Below are 23,639 nucleotides of genomic sequence, written 5' to 3'. Positions count from 1 at the left end.
AGCCCTTGGGACAGTCTTGTTTCTGCAACTATTGTGCAAAAGACTTCCTTCCTTCCCTCTGAAACTAAAGAAAGACTAAACCAGTTAGTGCTGTGTGTAATACATGGGTCCCCTTTCCCTACAACAATGGAAGCCAGATAGCTTCCATTTTAAAACTTTCAGACTTACCAATCTGGCAGCAAAAACGATGACTCATGTCTGTACATCTAGCCTGGCAGGAGCTGCTCACATTATCCTGATTTGCATTCAGAGCTAAACTTGTTACCTTATTAAGGAGAAGCAATTTTCCATCAAAGATAGAAACAATATCAGCATCAAATATTAGCTGTCTTTGATTTGGTGTATCATTCTGCTTCTTGGGGGCTTTATGGATCTCAGAAATGATACTGTCTGTAAAAACTAATTTGTTCCTGTTTAAACTATCTGACTCCTTTTCCTCTGCAGTGATCACTTTGTGATCCTGCTATTTCTAGGTCACAGCAAATGAATTGAAAAAGAGGGCTGGCCTTTGGGGAAGCAGCATTTAATTCTTTTCTTTTCACCCATGCAATGGTCTGGATCTCATTATCCCTGTTGGAGATGTTCAATAGAGTAAATATCAAATGTGTTTTAGAAGGAGTGGAGAAGAGATATGATATCTATTTGATGTATGTTGACTTGTAGACTCAAAACATGGTGTGACTCATCTAGTCTAACTTCTGCTTGAAGGCCAGTCTCTGTTTTGTCCTCAAGGTAGCTTATCTTTTTCATTACTTATCATTTTACAGGATTGTCTAGAAAGTCCAGTCTGGTTGTGGTAAACACTGTGTTTCTGGTGTTGGAGTGTTCATATCACAATAAAATGTGAAGGTTGGTCTCTTTAAGAAGAGCTCAAGTGGAGGTCAACTTCAACCTGGAGGAATAATTCATCTGTTGAGAAAGATGCAGAATTAGTAAGTTAAAGCCAACTATAGATGGAAGCCTGTAAGTGTATGTGTCTGCATTTTTGGTCTTCAGGGAGCCATGAGGCTAAAAGCCAATTAAAGCTTTAGTAGAAAGAAATTTAAAAGTCATTTCTCCTGGGTGAGAGAAAGATTTAGAGCAGAGAATGCTCGGAGAAAACCAGGAGGGGTTGAAGTTAATGCAGCTAGCATCTGGGAATGAGTGCAAAGTCCCATCTGAGCAGAAGGCACTCTGTGAAGGTCTCAGGTTGGAGCCTAAAAGCTATATTGTCTAGTGTCCAGGTGCAAATTGGGGGCATGCAGACACTTGCAATGGTCAGCCTAAGGAATAGGGTCACATCTTGTCTAAGAAACGCGTCCCTCTTAATTTCTTGACAGTCTGCAAATTAGATGATGTTAACTTCCATATCATTCATTTCTTCATCTTGATATATTAAGGCTTTATTTCTCTAATCTCTTGCCCATATGTCTACTCTCAGATGCTCTTATCTAACTGATATTTCCATTCTCTTTCCCAACTTGGGCAGAGGTTATCAGTATGCTTATATCCTCTTGTCACCCCAAACTTAAAATGTGTCCTGAATAGAGTTGACTGGTCTCTCCTAGAGACTGTCACTCAGCATATCTCTCCAGTGTATGTTTTCTTCTCTGTTGCCACCTCCACCAGTGCTGTTCAGATCCTGGAGGTAATGTGGCATTGTGGGAATGAAACTTCTGCTCACGCCACTTCCTAGTGAGTTTCCATAGGCAAGCATATGGTTTGATATCTGTGAGCCTCATTTTCTTCCCTACCTACTTCACCTAGACTGCTGGAGAATAATAAACCTGGTAGTGTGTGTAAACCATCTAGCACAGTTCTAGGCTCAGAGACCTTGGTAATCAAGGCTGCTGTTTTGGGATACCATTCTTACCCAAAAATCCCCTGGTGTGTGGCACACTGTATGGAGTGGGTCTCCACCTTCCCTATCACTTTCCACAGATGGAGTTGGATTCACATTTCAGAGGAAACCAAGCCTATGTCTTGTCTCCACCTGCTCCTCCAGTGTTTGATACAGTGGGCATCTCCCTGAGGTTAATCCCTTCCCCTGGGTTCTGGGCCGCATCCCTTCCTTCCCAGAGTTCCCTCCCTTTCCCTATTGTGCCTGCTCCAGCCACATCTTCTTTTCTTCCCACCAGAAGTTAACCATGCTAAGCCTCCTCTCTTATCTTAAAAAAATAAAATATTAAAAACTCTGTGGTGATTTCTCTTTCTGTACTGCCACCACCCTATATTATTCCACTCCTTCACAGCCGGACTTCCTGAGCCCTTTCCACACCCCATCCCACAGTCCACATTTCACTCTGTTTCCCAGGCACAGCATCCTGACTTCACTTTGTTTCCTTCATTAAAATAGGTCTCTTTAGGGTCTGCTGTGAACTTGTTACCACAGACACATTGCTGAACATACTTTTTCTGTTGAAATATTTTTATTATTTGGCTTTTCTCATTACATTGGCTTTTTTCCTACCTCTCTGACCACACCTTTACTTCCTTTGCATACTTCTCTACATGTGCTTTACTTAAATATTGGTATTCTACACTGTGCTGTCCTGAGTTCTTTTCTCTGCTATTTTCAATTTTGAGGTTTTTTTTTTTTTTTGGCAGTACTGGAGTTTATACTCAGGACCTTGTGTTCCTTAGCAAGTGCTTTACCACTTGAGCCATGACACTGGCCCTTTTCCTTTAGTTATTTTTCTAATTAGTTTTTTTGCTTTGGGCAAGCCTTGGCCCATGATCCTCATAGCTATGCTTCTTATGTACCTGGGATCATAGTCATGTCTCTTTTTACCCAGCTGGTTTTCTGAGGTAGGGTCTTGATCTTGAACCATGGTCCTCCTAATCTCCATTTTACAAGTAGCTGGGAGTATAGGCATGAGCTCATCCCTTTTAATTCTGAACAATCTCTGAGGAAGCCAGTTTGCTTATTCATTTGATCCTTCTCCTTCATCTCTATTTCTAGCCCAAACCTTTTCCTTAAGCTCTACACTAACAGCAGATGCCTTAAACTCACTAAGACCCTATTGATTCTGTTCTCTCTTGATTGTTTCAACATGCTCTTCCTGTGGTGGCCTATTGCTCTTACTCTAGAGCAAGAGCACTCACACTTCAGTTTCATAGAATCACCTGGAAATCTCTAAAAGTAGACATTGCTGGTTCCTACTTAGAAAGTTCAAACTTATAAAGTAGGCCATGAGTAGGGCCTGAGAAGGTGATTTCTTAAGGGAGTTGCTGGTCTGGAAAATATATGTTGAGAACCTCTATTATGAGAAAATGCAGGCTTTTCTGTTTCCTGCTGTACCCCATAAATCTGGGCATTTCCAGCTCTCTACTGACTTTTTAAACAGCCCTGTATCCACCATCCCCAGTCTCCTCTTCCACTAGCCTGATTCATGGCATCCCCCCCAAGTCCATCCTAGCCAGCTCAGCCCTCTCACTTTCAGCTCACAGGTTAGTTGCTCTGTCAACCTCTATTGGACTCCCTTCATGTTATCCCTGTGTACACTGCTAGCAACTACCAACACCATAGGTTTTAACGTTTGTTTGCCATGTGTAGAAATGTAAATTAATAAAAAATCTGTTTGCACAAGAAATTATGTTGAAAATGAACTATACAACTTGTGGATGGGGACAGAAGGGAAAAACTGGGAGAGAGCTAAGAAAGGAGTGATACTACCCAAAAAGAAATGTATTCTTTACCTGACATACATAACTGTAATAACACCTCTGTAATCACCTTTAGAATAACAATAAAAGTTTTAAAAAATTATTGGCATTTAAATTTTATGTGAGCCCCCTGACAAAGGAGACAGGGTCATTTGCAGTCCCTGACATTCTGTGGGTGTTCAGTAGCTGACTGTCATTTCAAGGAGACCTATGGCCACATAAATGATACCATAATAAGGTCAGTTTTTTTTTCTTCTGTGTGTGGCCCTTCCCAGCAAGTTTTGATTCTGCTTGTGTGGAGAGCTGGTCATCACAGTCAGCACCTGTATCCCTGCATTCTGTTATTTCCTGGCTCTGCTTCTTCGTGCCTTCTATTTCCTTGGTGAATCTGGTACCCATGGTATGAAGTGGGCATGTGGGAAATAAATAGGCTGTGAAACTTCCCTGATATCATAGTTTCATTAGCCTTATATCAAAATGAGAAACATACTTGGTCTGGGGGGTTTGTGAAGGAGAGAACTCATTAGTATCCCTGAAGATTGGTTATCCTGAATCTTGGCTTTGGCAGGAGCTTCATTTGAGTCCTGTCATGATCATCTGCACTCATTATGCTTGCCAAGCCTGCTGCAGAGCAAATGATTGTCCACAGTGAATGACACCTGTGTGCTGTGAGGACTTCAGTTGTATATAAATACAATATATTAGTCATGTGTCTCTATTTCTCTATATATCTAAATATGGGCTATCTAGATATATGAGATATTATGATATATATGAGATCTATATTTATTCCTATCTAATCTATCTGTCTGTCTGTCTAGATCATCAGAAAGAAGGGCCCATGTGCTAAGTTTCCTAGTTGATTGATTTTGAGAACCTAAAAGAGGCACAGTTTTATTTACGAATATTTACTGCAGTTTTCATTGAGTTTTTTTTGGAGATTGTAAATTTCTGTGGTCATTCACTCAAAGTGGATTGCTCTTGGGTTTATCAGGTGAACTTACTGTTCCTTTAATCTGATGGACTGAAACACATGTAGTTCCTTGCTTTTTTTCTTCTATTGCCCTGATTTTATATTACAGTTTAATCTTTTGAAAACCTTTTGATGTGCAATAGTGTTAAGAATAATCAGATTTAGCTGGGCACTAGTACCTCTTGCCCACAATCCTACTCAGGAAACAGACACCTGGAAGATTAAGGTTCAAAGCTAGAGTTTGAGGGCCTCTATCTCTGAAATAACTACCAAAAAATCAGGCTTGCAACATAGCTCAAGTGGTAAAGTACTGACTGAGCAAGCCAGCCCAGCAAGCATGAGGCCCTGTGTTCAAATCCCAGTATTGCCACCCCAAAAAACCCACCATCTTATTTCAGTGTGTAATTTTGATAGGAAATAGGCAAATAAGAGCTTTTTTTTATTACCAAAATAAGATACATGTGTATAGATCTATGCATATACTCACATGTGTATATGCATGAAAGTAGCAATGCTAAATCCAGCATTTTGCATTTCTTTTAAAAATTACCAAACATTATTTTAACTAAGTCACCCAAAATTGATTTGAATTAAAATCAGAACATGAAATATAAAATACAATTCTCGGTGAATTTAAATAAAGTCAATTTAAATATAATAGTAAATACTCAAAACTCATATTTAAGTTCATAGTAGTTAATTTGGATTACATTTAGTGGTTTTTATCAACCATATGGTAAAAATTGAGACTATAACAAAATATATCTCAGTTATATGGAGTAAACAGCAAGTACTTAACAAGTCCTTAATGTAACTAAGTATATAAAAGTGATTAAATAATAATGCAAAATATAAAATATACAATGTAAGTAGTAAATATAATATAAAATATGTTCATATACATACTATTCTATTTTAACTATAGTAAAGTTACTTTTATTCACATATATTACATTTACTAATTTATGCAATATCATTTTTGGGACTTACAATGTTCAAAACACAGGTATTAATCTTACTATGATTCTTTTTTTTTTTTGTCTGTCATGGGGCTTGAACTTTGGGCCTGGGCGCTGTCCCTGAGATTTTCAGCTCAAGGCTAGTGCTCTACCATTGAGCCACAGCTCCACTTCCGGCTTTCTGGTGGTTTATTGGAGATAAGAGTCTCACAGTCTTTCCTGCCCAGGCTGGTTTTGAACTGCAATCCTCAGGTCTCAGCCTCCTGAGTAGCTAGGATTACAGGTGTGAACCACCAGCACCCCACTTCTTACTATGATTCTACTACTTACTAGACAGAAAAACAAAAATATATGAAAATAAAACAAAGAACCTGAGATAAAAGGTTCTTTCGGGCTGGGAAGGTGGCTCAGTGGTAAAGCGCTTGCCTTGCATGCATGAGGCCCTGGGTTCGATTCCTGAGCACCACATAAGCAAAAAGAAAAAAAAGCCAGGAGTGGCACTGTGGCTCAAGTGGTAGAGCGCTAGCCTTGAGCTAAAGAGTTGAGGGACAGTGCCCAGGCCCAGAGTTCAGGCCCCACAACTGAACCCCCCCCCCCAAAAAAAAGGTTCTTTCAAGTAAGAAAGTTGGGAATTGTATGTTAGCATAGACATCTAAATTTTGTCATGTATATTATGTATTGAGTTAGAATTAATGTAATATGACTTACTGTTTTGAATGTTTAAATAGAAGTTTTAGATAAACTGTGGAAAGAGTTTAGGACCTCACTGGACTTTTTTTTTCCTTTAATATTTCTCAGGGAAGTTTAAGCAGTTGATTATATTAGTGTACCTAATTTTTAGAAATTCCTAAGTTAAATGAAGAATTTTGGTGGTTCTAGTTCCTCGAATTATTTGAAAAGACAACAGTGTTTGACAGCAAAACTAAAGGTTGTAAGGACATATATAACCTTTTTCGTGTTGAGGACCACCGGCAATTCTGCCCTGTTCTCATAGTTCGCTCTGGTGTTTATTGTATTGGTTAAGGCATTATCCTGAGAGTCATCAAAAGCTCTTTTAATTGAAGCCTGTTTTTTCATATTAAATCATTGGTACTGGTATAGACATACCTAGCAGCATTTTTCTTAGAAATAGTTCTCCAGTCTTATATCTGTTACCATTACTACACTTTGCAATACAGGTTCTGATTGTGTCTTAATTATACTGTAATCCCAGCCCTTTGAGATCCCTGCTCCTATTGTCTGTCTACTCTAGAGCACTACCAAGTCACAGCCTTGAAATATAGGTAGGTAACAGAAGACCTTCCCTGGCTTTTAGAATATTTTATGCTTGGATAATGTCTGAGCTTGTTAGTCTCTTTGTCAGGATCCGTATGTTAGAAAGTGTGTTCTGCTGTGAGAGTAGCTTCAAATCCTAAAATATCATGGCTTAAATAAAAGGTTTGTTTCACTCACTAATGAAGACCAAAGTTAGGCAGGCCATGGCTTGTAGGGGGAGCTCACAATCTCAAGTTATTTCTGTCGGGATGCCCTGCAGAGGAGGAGTCTTTTGGCCTGCAGCACCAGTGATGAGTGCTAGCACTCCAGCTATCACATCCACATTCCAGACAGCAGAGGGGAAGTAAGAAAGCAATTTGAGTCTCAGACCTTTAAGGATACTTCTTGAAAGTCACTAACAATCTTTTCTTTTCTTTATTGGCTAAAACTTAGATGTGTTAGCCATCTGTCATTATAAAACGGTTGACAAAGTAGTCTCTGTGTATACATGTGCATGTGTACACATGTGTGCGCATGTGCCAGTTCTGGGGATTGAACTTTGGGCCTGGGTGCTACTCCTGAACCTTTTTTTTTTTTTTTTTCAAGGTTAGCATTCTACCACTAGAGCTACAGCTCCACTTCTGGCTTTTTTTAGTAGTTAATTGGAGATAAGAGTCTCATGGGCTTTCTCATCTAGGCTGGCTTTGAGCCACAGTCCTCAGATTACAGGTGTGAGCTAGCAGTGCCTGGTTAAAAAAAAAAAAGTAGTCTTTTAACTGAGCTACCATACCAAATTGGGATTCTTATTACTAGGAAAGAAGAAATTAAATATTGAACAGTAAGTAGAGTCTCTTAGGGGCTACAGAGTCTGCCCCATTTCTTATCTACCTTATTCCTATCTCAACCTTGTTCCTATCTCAGACCTTTCTCACCCAGCACTGTATCCTCAACCTGTTGGTAGTGACCACAAATCTCTTATTAGATCTTTACCACATTAACCTCTTGTACACTGTCTGCCTGGTGTGCCCTGCAGTATCCTTATTTCTCTTGGAAACATCTATGCATTTTCAAACCCCAACATGCATCCTCAGAAAAGTTCTTTTCTTTTAACACGTTTTCTCTTAGTTGTGCATGGAGAATGGGGAGCAGTGCAAGAGCTTTATGAATTTGAATTTAATAGTTGAGCATACTTGGTTGAATCTCTGCTCTCCACATTGGTCTGTAAATATAAATACAGAAGTGCGCAACATGTGAATTTTGTTTATAGCCATAGTCTAGCTCTCTTTTGAATTCCATACCTTTTGTTGATCTGCCTATGTAACATCATCCCGTGATAGTGTCAGAGGTGGCCTTGCATGAATGAGTACCACTGAAATAAACTCTTGATTTTTTACTTCCTTCTCCAGACTTTCTTAAATGATAACTTTTGCTAACAGAAATCTAGAAACTATCATTTGCTTCTCATATCAATTTTTTAATTTTTGTGTTGGAAATGGGACTTGAACTCAGGGCCTGGGTGCTATCCTTTAGCACTCCCACTTGAGCCACAGCTCCATTTTTAGCTTTTTGTGGTTAATTGGAGGGAAGAGTTTCACACTTTCCTGCCTTGGTTGGCTTTGAATGGAAATCTCAGCCTCTTGAATAGCTAGGATTGCAGGTGTGAGCCACTGGCATCAGGTATACTTCTTACATCAAATATCTCATATACTCTCTCTACCTTCTCTCCTCTCTCCCATTCCTTCCTTCTTTCTCTTTCTCCATCTCTGTCTCCTTCCCTCTTCCCCTTCTCCCTTCCCTTTTCCTTTCTCCCTCTCTGTCTCTCTTGAGGCTTGAACTCTGGGCTTCATACAATCTTCTGGTTCTTTTTGCTCAGGTGCTCTATCATTTGGGCCATACCTCTGCTTCCATATCTTTTCTCAGCCTTCTCTAATCTTTCCTTGGTGATGCCCCTCTTTCATACAAACCAGCTTCCCATTGTCTCTAGGCTTGTATTCTGGATTCCTGTATCCTGAAATACCTCATCTGACTTGACTTCTATCTACCCTTCATTTTCACCTCTTTTAGTACCCAACCTTGCTCATTGGGCTCTGTTTCAAGGTCCTCTTTCTGGACTTTGATTATGAGAAGAACGTCTTTCTTCTCACTTTACATTCCCTGCTTGCAGGTCTTTTGACTCCCTTGTCAGTCTATCCTCGAGTCTCCATCTTTTTTTTTTGTGTGGGGGGGGTCTGGTTGTGGGGCCTGAACTCTGGGTCTGGGTGCTGTCCCTCAGCTCTTCAGCTCAAGGCTAACACTCTACCACTTGAGCCACAGCGCCACTTCTTTTTGCTTATGTGGTGCTGGGGAATCGAACCCAGGGCCTCATGCATGCAACGCAAGCGCTCTACCACTGAGCCACCTTTCCAGCCCTTCGAGTCTCCATCTTAATGTCACTTCCTCACAGCCTTTTCCTGACTTTTATATTATCATTTCCTATATTAACCTATATGTTAATTAACCTATGTGTTCTAAAGGCTAGGACCATATTTATTTTACTTTAAACTAAGTTCTCAAGGCCCAGTGCTCAATAAATACACATGGAATAATTGAATAGATACATTATCGTGTGATTAAACAATGCAGTATCTCATTGAATCAACAACTTTGCTATTCATGAGGAAAGACATAGTTGTTGGAAATGAACTAAAGTGATTTACCTTGCCAACTTGGCATTGTATTTCTTTACATTCATTGACCCTATCTGTGATTTTCACCTGCAAGGCTATAAACTTCAGTGTAATTTATTAGAATGTAACTTTGAACAAAGACTTATTTCTACTAGGATAATCTTATGAATACAGAACCTGGAAGGATCATGTTCAGGTGTGATATCTAAAAATTGTGCTTGGCCCCACTTCTGTGGCTTTCCTTCTCTTTTTGATTATGATCTGGTGTGACCTTTGGAGCAGAAGACTTGCTGTGGTTGGGATGGAACCTGAAGTAATAATCACTTTAAGTTAGAGCCAACAGTTATATCCCAGGGTTTGGACTGGCATAGAAAAAAGTCCATTCTGGCTGGGAAGGTGGCTCAGTGGTAGAGCGCTTGCCTTGCATGCCTGAGGCCCTGGGTTCGATTCCTCAGCACCACATAAGCAAAAAGAAAAAAGCTGGAAGTGGCGCTGTGGCTCAGGTGGTAGAGCACTAGCCTTAAGTTGAAGAGCTGAGGGACAGTGCCCAGGCCCAGAGTTCAAGCCCCACGACCGGACCAAAAAAAAAGTCCATTCACTACTGTAAACTCCGTTGCTGTCCTTTATTGAGATAAAGGATTAAGATATCAAAGTATGTATTTTGAATTTTATCATCTTATTCTTTCTTCAGTTTCTTTATTCTGTAGAGTGTATTGGCAAGGTATATTACAGAACAGACAGATCAACAAGTTTTGTGTGTGTGTGTGTGTGTGTGTGTGTGTGTGTGTGAGAGAGAGAGAGAGAGAGAGAGAGTCATGGGGCCTGAATCTGGGTCTGGGCGCTGTCCCTCAGCTCTTCAACTCAAGGCTAGCACCCTACCACTTGAGCCACAGTGCCACTTCTGGCTTTTACTGCATATGTGGTGCTGAGGAATCGAAGCCAGGGCCTCATGCATGTGAGGCAAGCATTCTACCATTGAGCCACCTTCCCAGACCTTGTATGTGATTTTTTTTTTTTTAAATGTTCTTACTGAGATCCTAAAATTAGATGTTCTTCTGGAAGGATCTGATGATTTGGGAATCCTGAGCTATCGGCCTAAATTAAAAGATGATCTTAGATGATTATCTCTCTTTTACTGATGGATAGGTAACTAACAATGAGAAAATAGGTATTTGTGTCTTTTTTTGGGAGTGCAGTGAAAATTCCTCTCTCGGTGAATGCTTTGGTGGGTGCTTTCAGCAGAGATGGTAGAGGACACTTTGATCACTTAATCACAAAGATAATGGCTTGAAACTGAATCTTTAAGAAGCACCTAGTCTTGAGAAGAATTTGCTGAGTTACTTTGGTCTTGGGTATATCTAAATGATGGTAAATATGTCTTTTAGCACCTGGAATGGGTACTACATGAATTGACTACCCCTAGAATCCAGAAACTCCAACATAAAAGTATTGGGTAAGAATATTTTGTGGGGAAAGAAATTTAATGTAAATAGTAGAAAAAAATGTATGTTCAAAAGTATATAATTTGCTGCTTTTGGCGAGGGCTCTTAATATTTCTGTTTTGTAGTTTGGCTCCCTGTTTCTTGGGGGAGATATGATTTCAATTTCTTGGGTAGATGTAGAGATTTTTGTTGTTGTTGTTGTTGTTTATCCTGGGCCTTTAACTCAGGGTTGGGTTGCTATTCCTAAGCTTTTTTGCTTAAGGCTAGTGTTCTATCACTTGAATCACAGCTCCACTTCCAACTTTTTGGTGGTTAATTAGTGATAAGAGCCTCATGGACTTTCTGCTTGGGCTGACTTCAAACCAAGATCCTCAGATCTTAGCTGGGGTTACAGGTGTGAGCTATCAGTGCTTTGGGACATTTTGACACCTAGGTGATTTAGTTGAATTCAGTACTGTTTGATGTTCCTTATTTACATGATGTTTTACATGTGGATAGAGTTAAATAAATCAGCTGTGGCCTGCTGAGGCCAGTGTTCCATGTGAGCATTCATATAGCTATCTGACATAATTGCTTTAGCCATGCCACCCAACCACTGTAGGCAAGGTTGTAAAGTGAGTGGTGTGGGGTGCGTAGCATCTAAGAATCTTTCCCGATCTATATATTAGAGCCTGGTGCTGGTGGCTCATCCCTGTAATCTTAGCTACTCAGAAGGCAGAGATCTGAGGATCATGGTTTGAAGTCAGGTAGAGTCCTATCTCCAGTGAACCATCAAAAAGCCAGAAGTGGAACTGTGCCTCAAGTGGTAGATTATCATCAGCTTTGAGTGGAAAAAGCTAAAGGATAGTGCTCAAAACCTGAGTTCAAGCTCCATTACTGGCATGTGCATGTGTGTATGTGCACATGCGCATGCGCGCGCGCACACACACACACACACACACACACACACACACACACACACACACACACACATATTGCCATATGCCTAATAGATATGCTCAATTGATTCCTCTTCTTTTCTCTCTCACTCTAATTTAGGAAAAGAAGATCCTAGTGCACCAGTTTCAAAAGAGGAGAACATTTCCATGTCTCAAGATGTAAGAGCTTCATCAGAGAAGTTACTGCAGAAATCAGCCAAGGTCATTGCCTACAGATATTCTCTACTTGTCCAAATAAACGCTTAGCGTAAGACTGTAGTTGTTTAATTGACCAGAAAGTCAGTGCAAGCAGGGAGTTATTTTTCATTTTTTATTTTTTTGCCGGTTGTGGGGCTTGAACTCTGGGCCTGGGTGCTGTCCCTCAGCTCTTCAGCTCAGGGCTAGTGCTCTACCACTTGAGCCACAGTGCCACTTCCAGCTTTTTCTGCTTATGTGGTGCTGAGGAATCGAACCCAGGGCCTCATGTATGCAAGCAAGCACTCTACCACTGAGCCAAGCAGGGAGTTATGATAAGTAAATAGTTGGCTTGTGTGTGTGTGGGGGGGGGGGGAGAGATGGGGGGGTACGGAATTGAACCTGGAGCCTTGTTCTTATTCAGCTTGCTTGCTCCACTGCTTGAGCTGCACTTCCAGCCCAGCCTTTCACTAGTTATTTTGGAGATGGAGTCTTAACAGACTTTTCTACCTGGTCAGGCTTTGAACCATGATCCTCCAATTCTTAGCCTTCTGAGTAGTTAGAAATACATATGTGAGGCACTAGTTGCTAGTGTGAATAGTTCTTTCTAAAATGTATTTTAAACATATATATATATATATATATATATATATAATATTAATTTGCCTGTATTTGGTTAAAGGTCTAAGTCCTTTTCCTTGAGTATGGTTGTGTTTGGAGTTTTGCATTATGTTCCTTGATTAAACTTTACTTGTAGTGAATTGTTTTGAACTTCAATTTTTTGTTGTTATTTAATTTAAGGCAGAGTAAGGGCTGGAGGTGTAACTCAAGTCATAGAGTACCTCCCTAGCAAGTACAAGGCTCTGAGTTCAAAACCCAGTACTGCCTCCCTCTCAGAAAAGAGAATAAAGTAGAATAAAAATTCAGACAGTGGAAGAACAATATAAATATGGACTCTTGGGACTGAGAATGTGGCTTAGTGGTACAGTGCTTGCCTAGCATGCATGAAGCCCTGGGTTTGATTCCTCAGTACCACAATAAATAGAAAAAGGCAGAAGTGGTACGGTGGCTTGAGTAGCCTTGAGCAAAAGAAGCTTGCCCAGGCCTTAAGTTCAAGTCCCAGGACTGGCAAAAAGAAAAGGGACCCTTTCTAGAAGTTTTTGTTCCTTTATTAATTTTTTTAGTGCCAATCTTGAGGCTTGAACTCAGGTCAGAGTCTAGGTACTGCCTCTGAACTTTTTTGCTCAAGGTTAGTGTTCTGTCACTTGAGCCACAGCTCCACTTCTGGCTCTTCAATGGTTAATTGGAGATAAGAGTCTCACACAATTTTCTGACCAAGCTGGCTTCAAATCACAGTCCTTAGATGTCAGACTCCTGAGTAGCAAGGATTATAATGCCAGCATGGCATTTTTGTTCCATTTTTTAATTGTTTTTATAAAATTCAAGGAGTTGTCAGGTCCATATTTAACTCAAAAAGTAAATTTTAGGTAGTGAAGCTGTGGCTCAAGTGGTAAGAGTACTAGCCTTCAGCAGAAAATGCTCAGAGATAGTGCCAAGACCCTGAGTTCAAGCCCCAAGACTGCCCCCTGCCCCCAACAAAAAGGAAGAAAAGTAAATTTTAGTGTCTTCTACAATTTTTGTAAGTATTCAGTATAGTTATCACATGATTATTTTTACATTCTTGTTTAATTGTTTTACATAGTTCATTTTTTTTGCAAAAATTTTATATGCTGTTGGCATCTTCAAATATGGCTCTTGCTATATAAATAGCTCGTGGTAGCACTTTTCAGCCAAAATGAAGTTCAATCCCTTTGTCATTTCTGACTGAATCAAGAACCAGAAAAGGCATTTCAATGTACCTTCCCACATTCACAGGAAGATTGTCTTCCCCTCTTTCCAAAGACCTGAGACAGAAGTACAATGTGCTACTATGCCCATCTGGAGGAACTGTAAGGTCCAGGTTGTGTGAGGATACTATAAAGGTCAACAGGTTTGTAGGAAGAAGTATGTCATTACATTGAACAGGTACGGCAGGAAAAGGCTAATGGCACCACTCTACATGTAGGCATTCACCCAAGCACGGTGGTTATCACCAAGCTGAAACTGGACAAAGACTGCAAAAAGATCCTGAACTGGAAAGCCACATCCCGGAGAGGAAAATGGCAAATCCAAGGAAGAAACAATTGAGAAGATGTAGGCCATGAAGTAATCTCATACAACTTTCATTAAAAACTTCTTAAATGAAAAAAAAAAAAAAATCATCTTCTAGTGTGAGACTTCCAGTACTAGAGGCTTCTATCAGAATGTTTACTCTGAGAATCCATGTGACCACCCACCAGCCAGTTGGTTAAGAGACTATCTCTCCTGTATGTGGACATGAAGAATTTGTAATTACACTCTTGTATGTGTTACTCCCATGCCCACTCAGTAGTCTAGGTTTTTACTCCAATAGGTATTTTGAGGACCAACTATTACCAGACAGTATGCAAGATAGGGAAGATAATCCAGTGTTGGGTCTAATTTGTCTTCTTTTTACTTGTCAATTTTCCTTTGGTTGTCTCATATTTATTTGTTGTTTTTTGTGACATGAGGAATTTCTAAGTTATGTATATGTCCAAGCACATGCATATGAGATATCTGTGCAGTATAAAAATTTTGACTGAATAGCTTACATTAAACAAACTATCTGACTATACTGGGCCTTGGTCCTTGTGACTGTAGTCAGAGCTTAGATCAAGGCAATCTCTGTCCATGGAACTTGTATTCTTTGATTTGCTACCACTTTCCAAGAATACCTGCATTCTCTCTCTTCCTTTTTTTTCCTTTTGGTTAATGTTTCTTAATGAATTCAACCCAAAATTACAAGGTAAAAACAATACTTAATGCAAAATTTATGCTGGAGTCATCTACATGATAACTAACACTGTGTGAATCACAGGTAACACCCTCCTGTTTTCTACTTGGGTGCTGAAGTTAAATCAAGAAGCAAGGACTTGGGGCTGGGAAGGTGGCTCAGTGGTAGAGCACTTGCCTTGCATGCCTGAGGCCCTGGGTTCGATTCCCTAGCACCACATAAGCAAAAAGAAAAAAAGCCGGAAGTGGCGCTATAGCTCAAGTGGTAGAGCGCTAGCCTTGAGCTGAAGAGCTGAGGGACAGCGCCCAGGCCCAGAGTTCAGGCCCCACGATCGGACCCAAAAAAAAAAAAAAAGAAGCCCTTCCCTCCATAAAAAGAAGAGATAACTGAAGGAGAACTTTGAAAGGTGAAGAAAGGCAGGCAAACTAGAGAAATTCCTTAGTGCCTTAACCATCAGAGGATGACCCAGGGAGACTCAGTCCTCTTGCATCTAACACAGAAACACCAGGCAATCCCAACAGTACCTGGAAATGGAATTGCCTGTGAGCCCTTATAGTAGTAAATGGCCAGAGGAAAGGCCCTCATCTCCCTTAGACCTTAGACTTCTCTCTCTACCAAGAGGTAGCCAATATCTGATTCATTCCAACAAGTGAGATGCCACTGAAAGAAATAACTCAGCTGAAGAAAATTCTTTAGACTGTGGTTCAGAGATTACTGTCTCCCCACCAGAGACACCAACCATGCCAAGAAAATTAAAAAAAAAAAAAAAAGAAATCTTATTGTAATAGCCTGCCCAGTTTGGGACCTTCCTTTTTCTTCATGCAGTATTAACAAGCAGTTTAGTGGTATTAGCCAGGGAGATCCTGCTGTAATTGGTGCGATCCAGGAAGCATCTTCTCCCTGTAGACTAGAGACTCCCTTTCATACACAGAGACACTGGGCAGCCAGGTAATAGAGAGACTCTCACAATAAGAAACCCCAAACAGGAAGTCTCTTTGTCCCTGCAAGCTAGAGATTGTCATTGAGATCACCACTTCTAGGTGACATGGCCCTTCACCTCACAGGCAGTACCAGTAGGACAGTGATAGCCCATGATCACCATATAAACCCAAAATACCAAAATGATACTGCAAAGGCTCTGAAATGAAATTGTCATTGGATATACAGCCCATCGCAGTAGGCCAGAACCAATACTAAACCTAAATAGCACGATTGCCTTCCAAAATGGAAGATTTTAAGTGTGGCTCAGAGTCTCTTAACATGATAGTCAAATAGTCCAGAATGTAATTGAAAGAATAAGGAAATTCACAACTTGAGTGAGGAAAGATATTCAACAACTTCAGTGCCAAGCTATTTCAATTATCTGACAAAGATTGTACAGTGGCCATTATACAGATGCTTTGGCAAGTATTAGAAATCATTTAAGAAAATAGAAAAACTCAGCAAAAATAGAAGTGATTATTGAGAACAGTAACTTATGTTTAATAACAATTGTTAAAAGCACTTGTGTTGTTGATGGGATGTCATAGTATTGGTCATGTGGGGAAAATACAATGTAGAATAAATATTTGGAGTTGTACTTCCCTGCTGGAGTCTGACACATTTCCATAAGGCAACACTTTGGTTATGAAAACACTTTTATTTATCCAAGTGCTGCAAATGCTGCTTATTAGATATCCATATGCTTATTAGATACTTACATTGTTGTAATTTAGACATAGATTACTTAGAACATCATTGAGAGACCCTTCATGATGACTCTAAAAACTTTTGGACTCACCTAGGTGATCATGCAGAAGCCTGCTGACTTCCCAAGCTGGTCAACTAATGCTTGTTCTGTAGATGAATAATACTAACTTTATTTTTGATGTTTGCAGGTGGTTTACATCTTGGAGAAAAAACATTCTCGAGCAGCAACTGGCGTTCTCAAACTCTTGGCTGATAAGAACAGTGAACTGTTTAGGAAATATGCCCTGTTTTCTCCTTCAGACCACCGAGTGCCTAGAATTTATGTACCTCTCAAGGATTGTCCCCAGGACTTCGTGACCCGGCCTAAAGATTATGCCAACACACTGTTCATCTGCCGCATCATAGACTGGAAGGAAGACAGCAATTTTGCCCTGGGGTAGGTGATCTCTGGCAAGAAAAACTTTAGTGTATAGGAAGAACTCAGTATAGGCAGGCTTTAGATGAGCATTTTTGTAAATCAGATTTTTTTTTATGTTAGCCACAGTATTTGATACAGCTTATCCCTAGTTCTTCAGACATCATTGCCCTTAGCATGTAGACAGTCTGGGCACTGTCCCTGAGCCTTTTAGTTCAAGGCTGGCACTCATTCACTTGAGCCACAACTCTATTTTCAGCTTTTTTGGTAGTTAATTGGAGATCAGAGTCTTTCAGAGACTTTCTTGCCCAGGCTGTTTTGAACTGCAATCCTTAAATCTCATCTTCCTGAGTAGAAGTACACACATGAGCCACTGGCACCTGGTTTATTTTTGGTTTTGTTTTTGATAAAATATAAGTACATTCTGAGCCTCTGTTCATTTCCTGGTATGTCATAAATAGTTTGTACTTTGGTGCTACAGAGGGTTCTTTAAAAAAGCCAGTCCTTTTCCTTTCAGATGCCTATATTAAAATATGCAAAATATCATTGCATTCAGGGAACAGGTGGTTTCTTTGTTTTAACATGTGACTATGAAGGCCTATGTGAATGGTATGTTTTGTTGGCATTGATCTTCCAGTGCCAAAGGTTTTTGTGGAAACTGTCAGAAATCAATTTAACTTAAATATCTGTATCTGTATCTAGTTATATGATATTGTCTGTTTAAGCTACTTTTCTTGGTGCTGTAACAAGAAGGCTTTATTTTGGCTCATGGTTTCAGAGATTTCACTCCACAGTCTTTGGTTCCATTGATTCTGGGCAGAACATCATGGTGGCAGGAACATTTGGCAGAGGCTGCTCACCTCATAATGGATAGAAAGCAGAGAGGAAAGGACTGAGACCAATATCACCTTCAAGGCATGCCCTAGTGACCTACTTCCTCAAGCTAGGCCCCATCTCCTAAAGTTTCTATAGCCTTCCAGAATAGCACTACCAGGTTCGAATTAGGGGTTCAAAACAAACCTGTGGGGTCATTCCATATTCAAACTACAACGTAGTCCTTAGACCATCAAAGATGATACTGTAATACTGGATATAACTATCTGATGAAATACTGTCTATTTTCCTTCTTGTAACTGGCATTCATTTAGAAAGAAAAGTGGTCCTATTTTAGCTATGTCTCTAGGACTTTATTATAATGTCTCATTTTGCCACACAGGAAATGAAAATATAGGTATATAGTATAGATGAGTTATAGCACAACATGCCAAACCTGAATGTGCTTGCCTTCTGAAATGAAAGGTTTAAGTTATAGTTAAACTGTTAGTCTGGTTTAGTGACTTGCTTACTGGTCATATAGGACAGACCCTCCTAGAAATGTTCTGTGGCTTTGAGAGCCAACACTGACTAGATGGCCACCATGTCCTGCCTTTGACAGGTGTGCTCTTTCCTTCTTTCTTTCTTTCTTGCTTTCTCTCTCTCTCTCCCTTCCTTCCTTCCTCTCTCTTTTTCTCGCTCTTTCTTTCTCTCTGTCCCTCCTTTCCCCTCTCTCTTTTTATGCCCTTTCCTTTCCTTCCTTTTCCCCTTTCCTCTTTCTCCTTTTTCCCTTTCCCTTTCCTTTCTTCTTTGTACAGGTTCTGGGGTTTAAACTCAGGGACTGGGCACTGTCTTTGAGCTTTTGTTTTGTTTTGTTGGTGCTTAAGTGGAGATAAGAGTCTCGTGTACTTTTCTTGCATAGGCTGGCTTTGAACCAAAATCTTCATATCTTAGCCTCCTGAGTAGCTAGGATTATAGGTGTGAGCCACCAGCACCCCACAAACTTACTTTCTTATGCCCTGCAAAGTAACCACAATGTTTTTTTGTGTCATACTGATGCAATTTAAGAAATACCACTCTATGCCACTTTCTATTATGTGAAGATTAGTGTGATTTACATGGTCTCAGAACAACTTAGGAACCATTGCATTTTCCTTTTTGCTCTTAAGTAGTGTGATTGCAATGTCATCATTTTTATGTCTAACTCGTTATTCCAGAGTGCAGCAACCTCTTTGAGCCCTAAGTAGTTCTTCTCACAGGCTTGCCAGTTTCTCACTATCAAGTTAAAAGGCCTGACCATGGTCATGAAAGCTGGCCTGCTCTGCTTGGCAGTGAGAGGGAAGGAAATCCAGCCTTGTCTTTTATCTGCCTTTCTATTGTTCCTCACTGTGCATACTTGGTGGCACTCCTTCCTTAGTTTTTATGTTATGAGAGTATAGTCAGGAAATCTTCTTGGTATGGGTTTCTCTTATTATTCAAAAGGGTTGTTGTAGGTTCTTCTTATATAGCTGATCCCTCATTTCATTCAGAACCTTGTCTATGGTTTAGCAGCGTCCACAAAGGGAGTCTGGTTTTGGAAGTAGCAGACATACTTCTTGGATCAAAAGAAAGACTATTTAAAATGATAATCACATGTTATTGTGTATTTCCAAAATAAAATTTGAAGATAATCATGGTTAGGTGGAAAAATGTGCTAATTCTATCACTGCCCTCTTAATAGAATTAAAAGGATTGTTTGTGGAAATATAACCTTTCACATCTTTGTAAAAAGAAAATATGGCAGGTTTTCCTGATGAAGTTCTCAGAGATGTCGGCTGCACACTGGGTGAGGGCTGCAGCTGTCGAGTGCGCTGGTGGTCGCCCTGCTGTTTTGTTCTGGCTATCAGTTACTGCTTTTTAGGAACTGAGGTCACTGCTTCCCAGCCCAAACATGCTATGCTAGGATAGCCTCAGCTTCCTCCCTTATCGTTGCCAGGCCCTGAGGAGGAGCACAAAGTAGCGCATGCTGTGGATGTGAGTGTGTGATCAGCATCCATACAAACTGTGCCTAAAAATCAGGTTTAGCTAAGGTGGCTTCCTTCGAAATTTCTGTCTTCGCCCTGTGTCTCTGACCTTAAGGGTACTGAGTTACTTCTGCCTGTGTGACTGGTACTAATTATTCAAGTCTGAGTTACACACTTCTATGGTTTGTAAATTCAGTTTACCATATAGGCTTTGCTTAACTGTGTGTAAGTATTAGCTGATAAATATAAAGGTAAGCAAGCTAGAATTTGTTCCAGGAAATTATAATCTAATGCAAAAAGACTTAAATATAGGGATAATTTGATTCTAAGAAATGAAATCTCACCTGAGTTATTTTAATTAATAGTGGAGATTACTGTGAGAAGCTGGTAGTTCTGAAACCTAAGGCAGAAAATAGAGGGGATTCTTATGAGAAACTCCTAACTAATGAGGCAGCAAAGGAATTGCAACGTTTCTTCCCATTACCCTGACCAGCCCAGTCACAATGATGTGTCTTTGCCTCATTCTATGTGTGGGCTGTGCTTCATGGTAGCTTATTGGTAGTCAATCCTTTGCAGGTCATGCACTGAAGTCTAGATCACAATACAGTGGTCAGGGCTGGGAATGTGGCTTAGTGGTAGGGTGCTCGCCTAGCATGTGTGAAGCCCAGGGTTCAGTTCCTCAGTATCACATAAACAGAAAAAGCCAGAAGTGGCGCTGTAGCTCAAGTGGTAGAGTGCTAGCCTTGAGCAAAATGAAACTCAGGGACAGTGCCCAGGTCCTGAGTTCAAGCCCCAGGACTGGCAAAAATAAAACAAAACAAAACAGTGATCCAGGAGTAAGAAATCTTATTGATATAGCTCAAGACAGGTATTTCCTAGTCATTGGTTTTAACCAAGGAGGGGACCAGAGTCCCATGATCCAATGCCCGACTAGCAAGATGGTGGGACTCAGCTTTCTGGGAATATAGTACAAAGGAGAATGAAGCGAGTGTGTAAGCTCTTCCACAGGAATAAAATAACTTTCTGGATGTTTAGAGGAAGTAGGAGAAGAGGGAAATCCAGGATCATTTCTTGGAGAATAGAGGACTCTGCTGAAAGATCTCTTGAACTGAAGATGCAGAATAATTAGGAAGGGACATAATTGGCAGTCAGTGTCATTTTAGACTATTAGAGGAAGACAGGGAGTGGGAGAACATGAAATACAAGGAACATAGTAGAAGCAACAAGAGGAGTGAAAAGGCTCAAAACAAATTCTTCCAGATGTGATGACCAATTAGAATTGCATGTTTAAGAGAAGGTCAAATCTTAGATGAACTTTCAGGCCTCAGACCTTGGTGACAAAGGGTAGATGCATGTGGCAATTTAATCACAATATCCCTAGAGTAACCTTGGCTCTTTCTATACCTTTTACTTTAAGTGCCTCAGTGTTTGTAGTTTCCCAAGCTATGTTTGTTCACAGCTCCAAACTTCTGTATATCGTACTTTTTTTTTTTCCCCCGGAAGTGGCTTTCTCCAACAATTGCTTGATAAAATATTCAACTTCAAAATTCAGTTTAGTTGACCACTCAAAAGTCTTCCCTGACGTCTACAGTGCTCCCACTACGGTCTTATACTACTGTTAATGTAACTCTGATATATTTAGATTGTAGTTGTTTATTTAAACATATTTCTTGGCTATGAGCCAGGATGACTGGGAAGAAGTGTCATAAATTAAGCTAGAAAGCACAAGAGGAATTATGAAGGAGAAAATGATGAGAACTAAGCTTCTAAGACTTCAAAATTAATGATCAATTATAGAACACAACAGTTATACAAATCAAAAAGAATGCCAGACTTAAGAGTGTAGAGATATGCACAGAAGGACTGAGCAAACTGCAAGCATTAATGGAATATATGATATTCATAGCTTTGGGAAGGTCTGAAACCTAAGGCTTCCTGTCTCAGCTTTCTTTGCTATGGGATGACTTCTCTGTCACCCCAGTGGTGCTTTCTCCATTTAGAGGATCAAAGAGTATTACAGTTTGGAGACTTCATTGTTTGAGTTCATGAGAAGTCTTACTTGAGCCTTGTTTACCTCTCTGTATATCACACTTACCATATTTTCATGAATCTTGAATACCATCAAAAACCCAAAGACAGACTGTTCTTAGTTCTTAGCCAGTCCCTACTGGCTTTTAGGGACCAGTACTTTTTGTCAAATATCACAGTATATTTAGTAGTAGTAATATTTAGTATTAGACTCTTGTTCAGGATAATTAAAAAGCCACATTGGCTTCCTTGCTGGAATGATTTGCAGTTATGTGTCAGATTTACAGTTTGAAGAGCTTTCCAAACCTCTTAAATCATCCTCCCTGTAGAAACTCTTACAGTGACATTCATGCCTATATTTCTCAAACCTTTGTGAAGTCTGTTACCTAAAGTCTAAGGCTTCCTGTCTCAGCTTTCCTTTCCAAGATGTTGTGAACATGGATGGATCACCATCAGGTTGGTTGTGGTTTCTTATTGAAATGTAATGATAAATCTTGAAGAAAATGGAAAAGTGTTACAACAGCTACTGTGAGAAACATAATAGTGTTTCTTGGCAACACTGTGAAAGCTAACTGAAGATGTAGGACACAACTGACCTGGAGCAAATTGACATATTTATGTTATTTTATCTAGCAAGCTTCAGTGCCTTTCAGGGCTGCAGGAGAGAAAATGAATGAGAAATTCTTGGTGGAACTTAGGGTTGCCTAGGCTTAGTGGGAGGCTTGTTGGGAGTGAGAAATAGAGAACTAATCTCAGTAAGGCTGGTTTTAATGAGGGTGAAGGGCATCAGTGCCATGACTTTGAAGGATGGAAGTAGAGAAAGAAAAGTTCTGATTGCTGTGGTGCATGCTGGAGAAGGAAATGGTTGGGCCAAGGTCTGCTTGAGTATCTTCACTCTTCATCTTCTTTTTTTCTTTCTTTCTTTTTATTTTTTGTACTATAGAGTTAGTTGTCAAATATTTGCTGACTGATAGAAATAAATACTTCTAAAAAAAGAAAAGAAATAAATACTTCTACTTAGGTTTGAAGATACTGGATTTCTTTAGGGGATAGATGTGATTGAAGATATGGTCTTAAGTTACTTAAACGAATTATTTTTAGAAACAGTGGCCAGATTGGTAGAAAAGGCAAATGGGAAAAAGTAGTGTTTTCCATGGAGATATTATTATAAGATTAGAAATTGAAAAATAACTGACTCCAATCATTCTCCTTGGATGAAAAGAGCATTTCACCTTTTCCAGAGCACATTCCTTATTTAAAGAATCTTCTGAGTAAAGGTTGAGAAGTTGTTACAACTCTTTTTTGGGGGGTGGGGGGAACATGGCTCTAGCTGGCTAGGAAACTAAAAGCAAATCAGGCTGAGGAAGGAGCTGTTTGTGCGTGCCTGCGTGCGTGCGTGCGTTCGTGCGTGCGTGCGTGTGTGCGTGTGTGCGTGTGTGTGTGTGTGTGTGTGTGTGTGTGAGACGATTGAGCTCCACCTGGTGGCCTATAAGGATCAGTTTTGGAACAAATGGAATACTCAGAACATCCTGGGCAAAGTAGAGCAAGCATCAAAGAATGGAGAGTGGTTCTAGCTGTGAGGCCTTGATTGCTAAATGGTTTCTTTCCCAAGGAGCATTGTTATTAGTCCTGCCAAAGTCATTATAGCCACTTGAGATTTCTAGTACACCTGCTTGAAAATATTGTTAGGGAACTTTAGATATCAATGGCTGTCTCACATCCTTCTAAGTATGCAAGGCAAGCGCTCTACCACTGAGCCACCTTCCCAGCCCTCACATCCTTCTAA

The 23,639-nt window shown here is 40.1% G+C and overlaps 1 protein-coding gene and 1 pseudogene across 1 annotated transcript in view; both read left to right on the top strand.

Moving 5' to 3' along the window:
- Window positions 1–23,639, top strand: part of Dis3l2 (DIS3 like 3'-5' exoribonuclease 2) — a 341,977-nt gene that overhangs the window by 122,809 nt on the left and 195,529 nt on the right. Inside the window, exons 7-8 of the mRNA XM_042679162.1 lie at window positions 11,978–12,078; window positions 16,783–17,030. Of these exons, the coding sequence (XP_042535096.1) occupies window positions 11,978–12,078; window positions 16,783–17,030 (349 nt within the window). The remainder of the gene's footprint in view (window positions 1–11,977; window positions 12,079–16,782; window positions 17,031–23,639) is intronic.
- Window positions 13,847–14,248, top strand: LOC122107443 (annotated as a pseudogene).

This window comes from Dipodomys spectabilis, unplaced genomic scaffold (assembly GCF_019054845.1).
Source record: "Dipodomys spectabilis isolate Male_0828 unplaced genomic scaffold, ASM1905484v1 ptg000051l, whole genome shotgun sequence".
Lineage (NCBI taxonomy): Eukaryota > Metazoa > Chordata > Mammalia > Rodentia > Heteromyidae > Dipodomys > Dipodomys spectabilis.
Note: the sequence above shows the minus strand (reverse complement) of the source record. Positions and strands in the feature narration are given on the sequence as shown.